General features: G+C 39.9%; 1 protein-coding gene across 2 annotated transcripts; it reads left to right on the forward strand.

Moving 5' to 3' along the window:
* Nucleotides 1–6,403: 6,403 nt before the first annotated feature.
* CIMAP3 (ciliary microtubule associated protein 3) lies at nt 6,404–11,137 on the forward strand. 2 transcript variants are annotated; one of them, XM_068538126.1, is made up of 6 exons: nt 6,404–6,422; nt 6,674–6,816; nt 7,451–7,549; nt 8,345–8,475; nt 9,911–10,028; nt 11,069–11,137. In XM_068538126.1, the coding sequence occupies exons 1-6, from the start codon at nt 6,404–6,406 to the stop codon at nt 11,135–11,137; spliced, it is 579 nt and encodes a 192-aa protein (XP_068394227.1). The 2 variants fall into 2 exon arrangements, with proteins under 2 accessions (XP_068394227.1, XP_068394229.1); XM_068538128.1 differs by lacking the exon at nt 7,451–7,549.
* Nucleotides 11,138–11,952: the final 815 nt, after the last annotated feature.

Genomic DNA, 11,952 nt, shown 5'->3' on the forward strand with positions numbered 1-11,952 from the left:
CCCGGAAACAATGGTCTCTTGTCTCTCAGGCAGGTCTTTACTCTTTCCTGGACTCCCTCCCGGCTAGCAGTGGTGCACTAGTCCCTTTCAGTCTGTGTTCACGCAGCCAACCCCAGACGTCTCCCTGAGATCTGACCTCCGAAGCCCATGCCTCAGCTCCCAGCCCCCACCCGCCCCGGCAGGTGAGCAGACAAGCCTCTCAGGCTGGTGAGTGCTGTTCAGCACTGATCCTCTGTGTGGAAATCTCTCCACTTTGCCCTCTGCTCCCCTGTTGCTGTGCTCTCCTCCATGGCTCCGAAGCTTCCCACTGCCCCCCCACCCACTCCCTGGCTCTGCCAGTAAAGGGGCTTCCTAGTGTGTGGAAACCTTTCCTCCTTCACAGCTCCCTCCCAGAGGTGCAGGTCCTGTCCCTATTCTTTTGTCTCTGTTTTTTCTTTTCCCTACCCAGGTACGTGGGGAGTTTCTTGCCTTTGGGGAAGTCTGAGGTCTTCTGCTAGCATTCAGTAGGTGTTCTGTAGGAGTTGTTCCACATGTCGATGTATTTCTGATGTATTTTTGGGGAGGAAGGTGATCTCCATGTCTTACTCCTCCGCCATCTTGAAGGTCCCGTTTTAATGTTAATGGACATTCACTTGTTCCAGTTTGGGGACTATTATGGGTAACATTGCTTTCAATGTTCTTGTATCAATACATGTTTTTGGAACACAACTGTATGCATTTCTGCTAAGTAGATACAAGGAGTAGAAATTATTAGGTCACAGAGATGTCTATGTCCAGCTTCAGTAAATACTATCACTTCTCCAAAGTGAATGTATCAATTTACCCTTATACTAAAAGTGTGTTAAAGATTTCCAGTTATTTCACGTCGTTAGCACTATTCTCCATCTTTATAGTTTTAGCCGTCAGGTGGCTATGTCATTATGATTTTAATTTGCATTTCCTTTTGACTGCTGACGTTGAGCACTCTTTATATGTTTACGGGTCATTTGGAGGTTCTTTCTTCTGTGGTGCGCATTCAAGTTTTTTACCAATTTTTAAAATTAGGTTGTTTTTCCTTATTGATCTGTAAGAGTGCTTTATATCTTCTAGATCACCACTATCCAATGGAAATACAATTTGAACAAATGTGCTTAATTTTAAACTTTCCAATAGCTACATTAAAAAGAGTAAAAAGTAGCATATGAAGTTAATTTTATTATATGTTTTATTTAACCAATTATATCTAAATATCATCGGTTCAACATGTAACCAATACAACACTATTAAAGACATAATTTGTACACTTTGTTTTCATTCTAAGTTTTTAAAATCTAGTGTGCATTTTTCGCTTATATACATCCCAATTTGGACTAACCACATTTCAAGTGCTCAATAGCTACATATGGGTAGTGGATACTTTATTGTATATTGCAGGTTCAGATGCCTTTTTGCTTATATCTTCTCCCGTATCTTGGCTTTGTTGCTCACTCTCATAATGATACCGGATATATATTTTTAATTATTATTTTGAAAGTTTCAAATTTAAAGAAAAGCTGCAAAAACAGTACAAAGAATTTCCTTATCCCCCTTACCCAAATTCCTCAATTGTTAAATGTTACTTCTCTCTCTCTCTCTTTCCATATATACATACTTTTTCTGAAATGATTCCCCCTTCTCCCTAAAGACTCTACTGTTACTCTCCCAGAGATTCTCTCATAAATCATGATCATACAACCGTACCAATCTGAAAATCAACACTGATAAACACTATCATTAAAATCACAGACCCTATTCAGATTTGCCAACTGTCCCAACAACATAGCTTTCCTATCTCATTCAGGATCCTATCCAGGAATAAATGTTGCATTACATTATGTTCATCAGTATCCCTCAGTCTGAAGTAATTCCTCAGCCTTTCTATGTCCCTCATACTCTTGGTACGCATACATTAACTTTGTTTTTGTTAGTTTTCGTATGGGATATATATTCCATCCTTTCACTGTTATTTCTTTAGCACTTAAAAATACCATTCCATTGTCTCCTGGCTTCTCTTTTTTCTATTGAAAAGTTACCCTCCAGGCTTCTTGTTGCTTCTTTAAAAGTACCCTGCCTTTTTTATCTGGCCAATTTCAAATCTTTCTCTTTAGGTTTTCCTCAGTTTTACTATGATATGACCAAATGAAGTTTTCTTTGTATTTGTCTTGCTTAAGATTGTAGCATTTGTTATTCTCTGGTTCAATGTTTTTCATCAGTTCGGAAATATTCTTAACCATTATCTCTTCAACTCTTGCATCTGCCACATTCTTTCTCTCTCCATTCCTTGTGGAACTCCAAATACATCTGTGTTAGAACTTTTCATTGTTTCTCATCTGCCTCTGTATATTCTGTCCTTGTCTCTCCAAGTTTCAGTCTGAGTACATTCTTTTGATTTATTTTCCATTTCATTAATTTTTTTCACTTTTATAATCTTCTGTTCTTCATGCATTCAGTTATTACTTTTGGTGATAGCACTTTTAATTTCTATAATTTTTATTTGATTCTTTTTTTACTTCTAAAATTCTCCATCTTTTCATTTAGTTTCTTAAATACAATTATCAGCTTTTACCATTTGCTGTATTGATATATTACTGTTAAATCCAATACATTTTTAAATGAGACAAAAATCTACTTAAAACATTATACAAAATGTTGAATCTACTTATCCCCATTCAATTAGACCACTGCAACAGAGCAAGTGGTTCCCTAGAATCATAATTCTTACAATGGCTTCATACATAGTCAAGTGAGAAAAGTAGATAACTATCTCATAAATCTGTAACAGATAGTCTCCATAAATATCAGGCATCCTCTTTATGCTATCACTATGGTTAGAAATGTACATGACAGGAACTGCTGAATTCTTTAAGATCTTCATCAAAAGTGGCTACATATAAAATTTTGTCTAACTATTCTTCTGTTCTAAGTGATCACCTGCAAAGTTTCCTTTGCACATGATCATCATTCAAAAAAATCCATCATTTAAAGATTCAATGATTCTTGACAATCTTGGAGCTACCTGAAATTCTGCTTAGCTTCTGAATTTTACCATTCCACAATTAGTAATACAGGAGATATACATAACATATAGACAGTCTATCTTTGACTGTACTATGTCTGGATTGGCTTTAATGAAAAGTTGATAAATTTGCATCAGTCTGGATGAAGGTGGGCCCTGTTGTGTGTTATATGGGTAACATAAGCATAAAGACTGATGGGGAAATTTTCTCTTTCCCTGAGTACACTGGGATCTCTATTGGTTTTGTTTTTAGGGTCTAATCTATCTTTTTCTTTTAGCTTCTTACCTCAGAAACCAAGAATTTGCTTCAGGATCACAAATTACCTTGCTTTCTTTTGCTTCCTATGTTCACACTGCAATCTTCAGGCTTCTTCTAAAATCTGAAGCCAAGTACAGGTATTTTAAAGTCCGCACTTGATCTTAAAGTCCACACTAATCTCTGGATTTCCTTTGGGTTTATTCCTACTTTTTTTTTTTTTTTTTTTTGTAGGTGTGGTTGTTTTATATTGAATGCCAAACATTTTGCGTAAAAAAATTATAAAAATTATTTGAGGCTCGGATGATGTTATGCTAATAGATGAATTATTTTTGTTTCTGGTATGCAGTAAGGGTAGAAATAGATCATCTTAATGTAACTGGGGACTGAGTTGATACAAAGCTGAATTTCAGGATTTTTTGAGAGCTGCTCTATTTCTTATTTACTTTTATTGCTGAGGTGTATTTCTTTAGAGTCCTATCTAAAAGTCCAGGGTGTTTTCCAGTCTCCTCTCTCCCATGGTCAGCCTAATTTTTGCTCCCCATCTTTCAGAGACCATCTGCTCAAATTTCTGCTCAAATCCTCTGCTTCTCCACTGGCTTTTTTATTATTATTTTTTTAAATTTATTTAATTTATTTTTTTATACAACAGGTTCTTATTAATTATCTATTTTATACATATTAGTGTATATATGTCAATCCCAATCTCCCAATTCATCATACCACCACGACCCCCCATCCCACCGCATTCCCCCTTGGTGTCCATACGTTTGTTCTCTACTTCTATGTCTCTATTTCTGCCTTGCAAACCAGTTCATCTGTACCATTTTTCTAGGTTCCACATATACGCGTTAATATACGATATTTGTTTTTCTCTTTCTGACTTACCTCACTCTGTATGACAGTCTCTAAATCCATCCACGTCTCTACAAATGACCCAGTTTCATTCCTTTTTATGTCAGCTGGCTTTTTAATTAGCGAATGTTCAAAGGGAATAGCAGCACCAACTGCTGGGCTCATCACTTTGGGCTACCCCTCTCTCCGGGATCTTGGTTCTGCAGGTTCCTTCTTCTTTGGTATATCTCTGATGTCTTGAAATATATATGCTTTATTGAGTCTGGTTTTTCTATCTCTTATCACCTGGAGGATTATCTTGAAGCAAACCAATCTACCAATGAGGGAATATGTTGCCATAATTTCAAAGTACTTTGTGAGACACATTTCATGTCACTAATAATGTAAACACTAACTTCCAAAAAACACTGTGGGTATTAAAAATATTAATATTCCGGGGCTTCCCTGGTGGCGTAGTGGTTGAGAGTCTGCCTGCCAATGCAGGGGACACGGGTTCGGGCCCTGGTCTGGGAAGATCCCACATGTCGTGGAGCGGCTGGGCCCGTAAGCCACAATTGCTGAGCCTGCGTGTCTGGAGTCTGTGCTCCGCAACAAGAGAGGCCACGATGGTGAGAGGCCCGTGCACCGCGATGAGGAGTGGCCCCCACTTGCCGCAATTGGAGAAAGCCCTCGCACAGAAACAAGGACCCAGCATAGCCATAAATAAATGAATAAATAAAATAAAAATTAAAAAAAAGATACCTACAAAAAAAATAATATTAATATTCCTTAAAATATCAAAGAAAGTGAAAATTAACAAATTCATACTATATCTCTTTACATTTTGTTTACCATAATTATATTTTGAGTAGAAAGGAGGCTTGAAGCAAATTGTGCAATAATGTTGAGACCATATTTTTATTCCAATTAAGCTTTGTTTCTCATAAGACCTTCTCCTATATTACTGGGCTTTCTGCATTATTTGGTTTAAAAAAGAAAACCTTCTTCAATGTTGCTATATATGTCAGATACAATCAGTTATTTTTGTAGAGGCCAGGAAGACATTTGAATGTTATATACGACTTGACACAATTCACTGTGTAACTGGGCAATGAGCTACAGGTATCCAACCTCCCTGGCCCATTGACCAGGAGCATCGCCTAAATAATTTTTAACAAGCAAAACACTTCTACAAGTTTCCAAAATATCCTCTAGGACTCAGTATTACCTCTTTTGGAAACCCTATATTAGAGCTATAAAATCATCCCTGTAGACTGTGCTAGCCCTGGGTATGTGTGGATCCCAAGATCATCCTTAGAAGCCAAAGATAGAATGTACCAATCACACTGCATTCTGTTGCCTCTCACACCTGACAATTCTTAAAGTTATCCTAAAATCAGGTGATAACAAGTTAGTGTTAATATCTAGGACAAAGGTAAAGAGATCATCATACACTCTGATATTTCTTCTTGGGTTAGGATAGGAGTGCTCCTAAGCTAGCTAGATACTATTTCAGTAATAATAATCTCTTGCATTGTCACCTACCAAGCACTAGGCAATGAACTGCTTTAATCCTGTTATCTTAATCCTCTCAACAACCCTATAAAGAGGAATTATTGTTCCCAATTTAGAGATGAGGAAACTGGGACTTAAGTAACTGCCCCCAAATTTAAACTATTAAGCACTTTTGTGATTCCACTGCACTCTTACTGTTCCCCTAAGGACTCCAGACCTTTTAAAGCCTCGAGCACCACTTAGGGGTAGAAGGGGGTAACCTGATGGGAATTGCTTGAAGAAAAGGAAAAATGTGTCTAAGAGAGGCCTAATACAGATCTATCTGGGCTCCATTAGGTCCCCAACTCCCCTCTTCTGGGCATTTCCCAGGAATCCCACCCCCATAGGCCACCACTGCAGAGGCTGTGTTTTCCCACATCCTTGAACCTAGTAGCTTGGATTTCAGGGCATCCTGAACATGGGGGTCCCTGCTTCCTCAACAGTGCATTTCTGGTGGCCCAGCTTCCAAAGCTCTTCAGCCTACAACTTCAGATGCAGCAAACCCCCTTCCTCCTGCCCAGCTGCAGAATTCTCACTCCCCTGGGCTCCTGGCCTTGGAGGTGCAGTTCCTGCCCCAAGGATGGCTCTGCAGGATTCCCCACTTGCTGAGTAGGCTAGCTCAGAGCCACTCCTCTCCGGGAGCTTGGCAGCTGGGGCTGCCCAGCCCCGCCTCTGTTTCTTAGGCAATGTAGTACACAAACTCTGGCCCTGGTGGCACTGCTGAGATGTGCTTCAATAAAGCAGGTAAGGAGGGCTGTAATGGAGGAGTCAAGAGTAGAGGCAAGAGGAAGAGTAGGGAGGCTGGGAAAGAAGAAGGGCGAAGGGAGGGAAAATGCGCTTCACCCCCTTACATGGAGTTGATCTGGTTTTTGTTAAGAGCTGGGCCTGCTCTTAAGAGCTCTGCCCCTCCTCCCTACACCCCACCTGCCCCCGAGCTCTCACTTAGACCAGGGGTCTTCCCTCATGTGGAGTTTCTCCTGTTTCTTGATCTTCAGAGCCGCTGGTTAACTACTCCTTTGGAACATGTCAACAGAGGAAGGTCTTTCCTCACTCCTGTCCCCCAAGCTTGTTGGGGAACAAGTTGCTCCCTTTTAGGGGAGCGCCCAACAGAGGGCCTGGATGTTACATAGCAGAAGATGTGAGTATTCACCTTCCCTTAGGTGGGTCTCAGGGTATCTATGGATACCCAAGTTTCCTGGAAGAAAAACTCTATGGGATTTGTGACCTTCAGGGTCCCAACATGAGACATTGCCCTGGTACTCTACAACTAGCTGTCAGGGCCAATATCAGAAATCAAAGGACAGTTGCTCCCTTTTTGCCTCCCACCAAACGCAAGCCTTGGCCTCATGCAGTCCCCAGTATAGTCCTCACCAAAAGAGACTCCATTCCTACCTCCAAAGTCAAGTGACTCAATAGCTCCCCTTAGTCCAAATCTGGACTGTGGCTGTGCTGGTATGTCAGTTTATGAAATCATATAATCAGACTGACAGTTGCATTACAGCAGATTCATCTCTGTGGGGCTCAGAGGAGTGGATTCACTGGAAGTAGAGAAATGTCAATCACTCTACCTATCCAGCCACATTCCTTTGTAGAGTTGCCTGGGTTACTTATGTAATTGCTTGTATGGTCTTGATGCAGAGGAATCAAGAAAGAAAGAGCAACTTTGGCAGAGAAGATTCAGGAATACTCTAAGTTCATTCTGTTTTAATAACTATAATGTTCTCTATGTATGTTTTTTCTTTCTTTGTTTGTTTTCTATATACTACCGGAAGAGGTATGGCTTGGCATACAACCTCTCTAAGGTCCCAACCAGTATAAAAGGATATGCTTTTGGAGCCAGAACAGCCGTGAGGTTTAAGCCAATTAGCAAGGTGAGAAATGGCTGAATGTGCTTAGATTTTAGTGTGATCCATGTTGCTGTGTGTATTTGCACTGGGGAGCAAAGCTGGAGGTTATGTAAAGAATATGCCCTGAAATTCAAGAAAAAAAATCATTTGGGCAAAAGCTACTAAGAAGCCTATCAGAAAAGCTTGGATGTTAGCATTGCAAATGTGTGTGTGAGTATACTGGGAGAGAGGAAAACAATTCTCAGAATGAATGGTACCAAGGCAGGGCTGCAGTCTTGAGACACCTGATGTTAAAATACTGGAAGCTTTGTTTATATGCATCATATTATCTTGTCAGTTAAAAAAAAAAATCCAGCTTCTTCACCCTTTTGCGTGATTGGCCTTCAAGTCTTCAGTATAGGTTCCTAATCTCTTGTTGGACGTTTTCTTGACACTTAAGCTCAAGGAGAGGGATACTGGCTCCAGAAGAATCTCTGAGTGGGATGGTGGGATGGTGGGATGGTGGGGATAGTAGCTGCAATAAGTTACCTTGGTTCTCTACCCACCATAGGTTTATTTCTACATCCTAAGCTTTAGGTACATTTAGGTAGCTGAACCATACCCTTATCTTAGTTTTCTACCTACTATAGGCTTGTTTCTAAACCATACCTGATATATGAACAGGAAAAGGATGATTTTGTTTTCTCTGCTTAGAAGACTTTTCGTGTGTGTGTGTGTGTGTGTGTGTGTGTGTGTGTGTGTGTGTGTGTGTATATATATATATATATATATATATATATATATCACCCTCTAACATATTGGTCTTTTTCTTGGAAACAGGATATGACGCCTTACCCAGGCATGTACCAGACAGTCAATCCTCGAGAGCAAAAACACAAACACAATTTTGCTCCATTTAATTCTTTGCTGCCTCGATTTAGGACATACTCAAAGGACTCTTGTTATCCTGGGTATGTGTCCCTTTTTCTGGTGCACTTCAACAAATAGCAATAAGAAAGGTAGTACAAAAAGGGGTTTCATCCCAACCATGCCCTCTAAATAAGAAATCATCTGTCTTTAAAGATTCAACCTCTTGCCTTCCAGGTCTCTAGAATTATAAAATTGTAGAGTATAGTGATTCATTCAATAAATATTTATAAATGGCCAGGCAGATTTGTAGGGTTCAGAGATTTTGCATTAAACCCATCACACAAGATTCCTGATTTCTTGGAGTTTATATTCTAGAGTCCAAACAATGAGAAGCGAATAAACAAGAAAATATCAATGGTAATAAGGAGAGTGGCCATATTATTTGTTAGTCAGACAGTGACACTTCTGAGAATGAAAGGGTGTCTTATTAACAATTATACCAAGATGGTAGCCATAAACTAGGGCTGTCACGGGTGCATCAGGAAGTCTGGTGACCTGGTGATGTGCTGAATAAAATCAAACAGGATGATGATATCATACAGAGTGGTGGACTGGAATCTACTTTGGCAAGGATTGTCAAGATAGGTCTTTTTGGGGAAATGACACTATCTGAAATCACAATGACAAGACTGAGCTGGCCCTGTGAAGATCTGGGCCCAGAGCTTCTCCGAGAGGAGGAATAACAAGTGCAAACGCTATAAGCTGGGAAGGAATTTGGTGTGAGGAAAAAAGAAAGAAGATTAGTTTGGCGAGAGTGCAGTGAGCAAGGAGGAAATGAGAACATAGGAGGAGGGGCGGGGCTAGAATACGTAGGCCTAATAGACCAAGGGAGGCATTATAAGTGCTTTAGGAAGCCTTTCAGAATGTGTGGAATTGTAGGGCACAGTGTCAAGGTCTTTCTTTTACTGGTGAGAAATCCAAGGGTCAGAGAGTGAGTGTAACTTTCTCAAGGTTGTAGTAAGGAAGTGGAGATGTTGAATATTGATTCCCTTGTCCATTCTATGTGTTATTTCCACAGCAAAGAGTCTACACCAAAAGGCAAAGTGTTATGAACAAAGGCAATTATTAAATAATCCCATTATCAAGAAATTTCACCTGGTTCTGCTTTGCTGTCCCTAGATTACTGATAACTTTAAATTACCACTGCACTTTTATCCTCAATTTTATATCATGAGCAGTACTTATGTATCACTGTGTTAGTTGTCTTTTATCACCCACCATTTCTGGGAACTTTTGGTCTCTCAGCTAAGGATACTGAAGTTCCGGAAATATTTTAAAATAGAGTTGATTTTTACTTTGTCAAGACTAGATATCTTGAACGCTAAAACTTAGTTAGAAATACATTAAAAGGTAAAAGAATCCTATGTTAATCAGTTGGCTACCATTCCGCAAAGAGTTAGGACTCTAGATCAGAGGTAGAAATTCATATATGGCCACTAACTCATTACATATGATGTTTTGTATTTTTGTTTCTAGCCCCACCACATACAACCCAGAGATAAAGCCACCAAAAAAAGTCACCTGGCCAATGAAATTTGGATCTCCAGACTGGGCTCAGGTTCCATGTTTACAGAAAAGAACACTGAGAACAGAGGTAATAGGATTGGACTTCTATGGAGCCCTTTACCTAATACGTCCATGTATACCGGTGATTCTTAACCAGGAGTCTGTGAATAAGCTTCAAGAAATCCTTGTTCCCCTGAAATTACTTGCACAGTTTTGTGTGTATATGCATATGGGGATCTTTTTGGAGAGTTACACAATTTCACTTGATTTTTAAATGTGCGTGTGAGCAAACAAGTCACATTTTCTTATTTAGTTCTCAAATAATGTATAGTAGTCCGAGATACTTATCCCTCTATGACTGAGGAGGAAACTGAGGCTCAGATGAATTAAGTGGCTTGTAGAAGTTGCTCAACTAGAATCTAGATCTTGTGAGTCCTAAGCCAGTGTTCTTTCCATCACACCCCTTGCATATTAGATCATCAAGGGGCTATGGATCGTTCTGTCAAGATCATGGATTTCAGGAACAGACTGCCTGGGTTCAAATACTAGTTCCATATTTGCTTGCTTTGTGAACCTGTGCAAGTCCTCTAACTTTTCCAAGCCTCAGTTTGCTTATCTTTAAAATAGATATAATAATAGACTCAATCTGATAAAGTTGTAAAGATTGAGATATTGTAGAGAAGCATTTAGCACAGTACCTGTAACATAATAAATGCTCTCAATCCATGTTAGCTGTCATAATTCCAGAGGTGCCTTTTTTCCCCTAGTGGAACTTTGGATTAATTCTACAAATATTTATTAAACATCAAACGTATTAACATTATTGTGCCTATGGGTAACATTCAAGTATTAAACACATAATCTTCATTTTCAAGAAGTTTACCAGCCATACTTGACAATTTACCAAGTAGAAAATAATTCCTAGAATGATATATACCAGAGTAAGATGACAAATAGTACATGTACATAGTAATGTTGAGAGATTCACTAAGGCTAAGTTACTATGCAGTTGGGGTTCAGCTAGGCCACAACAGCTATAACATACAGTTCTATTTTGCACAGCCAGGAAGACCAGAGGCAGAGGGTTCTCATTCTAATATTAACCTAGACAACATTCTTCCATTGCAGTTGCCCACAGACAAAGACTTTAGAAAGCATCAGAACCGTGTGGCCTACCTAAGCCTGTATTACAACTGAAAAGCTGTGACTACCTTCACGTGCTCCTCCTGACCACAGACTCTCCAGGATTGAGGACACAGCTGCTCTTGTCCTTCTGCATTGCTCTGGCCCTCCTGTCTGCCAGCATAGGGCACAGGGAGGGGCAAGGGGCTTATAACTACTACATGACAGCATAAAGACTAGTTCAGAGGGCTCTCTCTCCATGTGCTGGTTTGTTGTGTATACATGTAGATGGGTCAAGGGGGTTCCTACTGAGTGTTCAGTGGGGTGGCTTCAGTTTACTGAAATACTTGTGGGTCCCTGCCCTCTAGCTCTAATTCCCAGGCATGAATTTTATGTTTTCTACCACTAGCCCTCGTGATAGGTGACTGTTAGTCTATACATATCAAGGATTTGGATGGCTTGTTTGGCCTTGTATTTGGGCTTGCTAGATGCAGAGGACACTTAAAGGCAGAGTTAATATTTAGGTTTTAGGAGCTCTTCCAAGTGTCTGAGTTCCCCAGCGTGGATTGGGGAGGTCCTGATTTGATTGCCTTTCCCAGATTTGTGTAAAACTCACAGAATCAAAATATCCCCCCTTTCCCATTACATCATCTATTTAGTCTGTCAGTCATCATCCTATTGAGCTCCTACCATGCATCAGGCAGAGTGGCAAACACTGGGGATACAGCAAGAATCAAAATAAACTCACTACTGGCTTCTTGAGCCTGGACTGAAGAATGAGAAGGACTCCCCAGGGAGGCTAGTGAATTGGATCTGTTCCCCACTCCCAGTTTGAATGATGCCCTGAAGCCTTACAAGTTACTCTAGGTGTGTTAAGGTCAGAACTCATA

This window comes from Eschrichtius robustus, chromosome 3, assembly GCF_028021215.1.
Source record: "Eschrichtius robustus isolate mEscRob2 chromosome 3, mEscRob2.pri, whole genome shotgun sequence".
Lineage (NCBI taxonomy): Eukaryota > Metazoa > Chordata > Mammalia > Artiodactyla > Eschrichtiidae > Eschrichtius > Eschrichtius robustus.

Coding starts and splice junctions, on each gene's coding strand:
- CIMAP3 (XM_068538126.1), top strand. Junction 8,476..9,910: donor AAGGACTCTTGTTATCCTGG/GTATGTGTCCCT, acceptor TTTTGTTTCTAG/CCCCACCACATACAACCCAG. Junction 10,029..11,068: donor AAAGAACACTGAGAACAGAG/GTAATAGGATTG, acceptor CTTCCATTGCAG/TTGCCCACAGACAAAGACTT.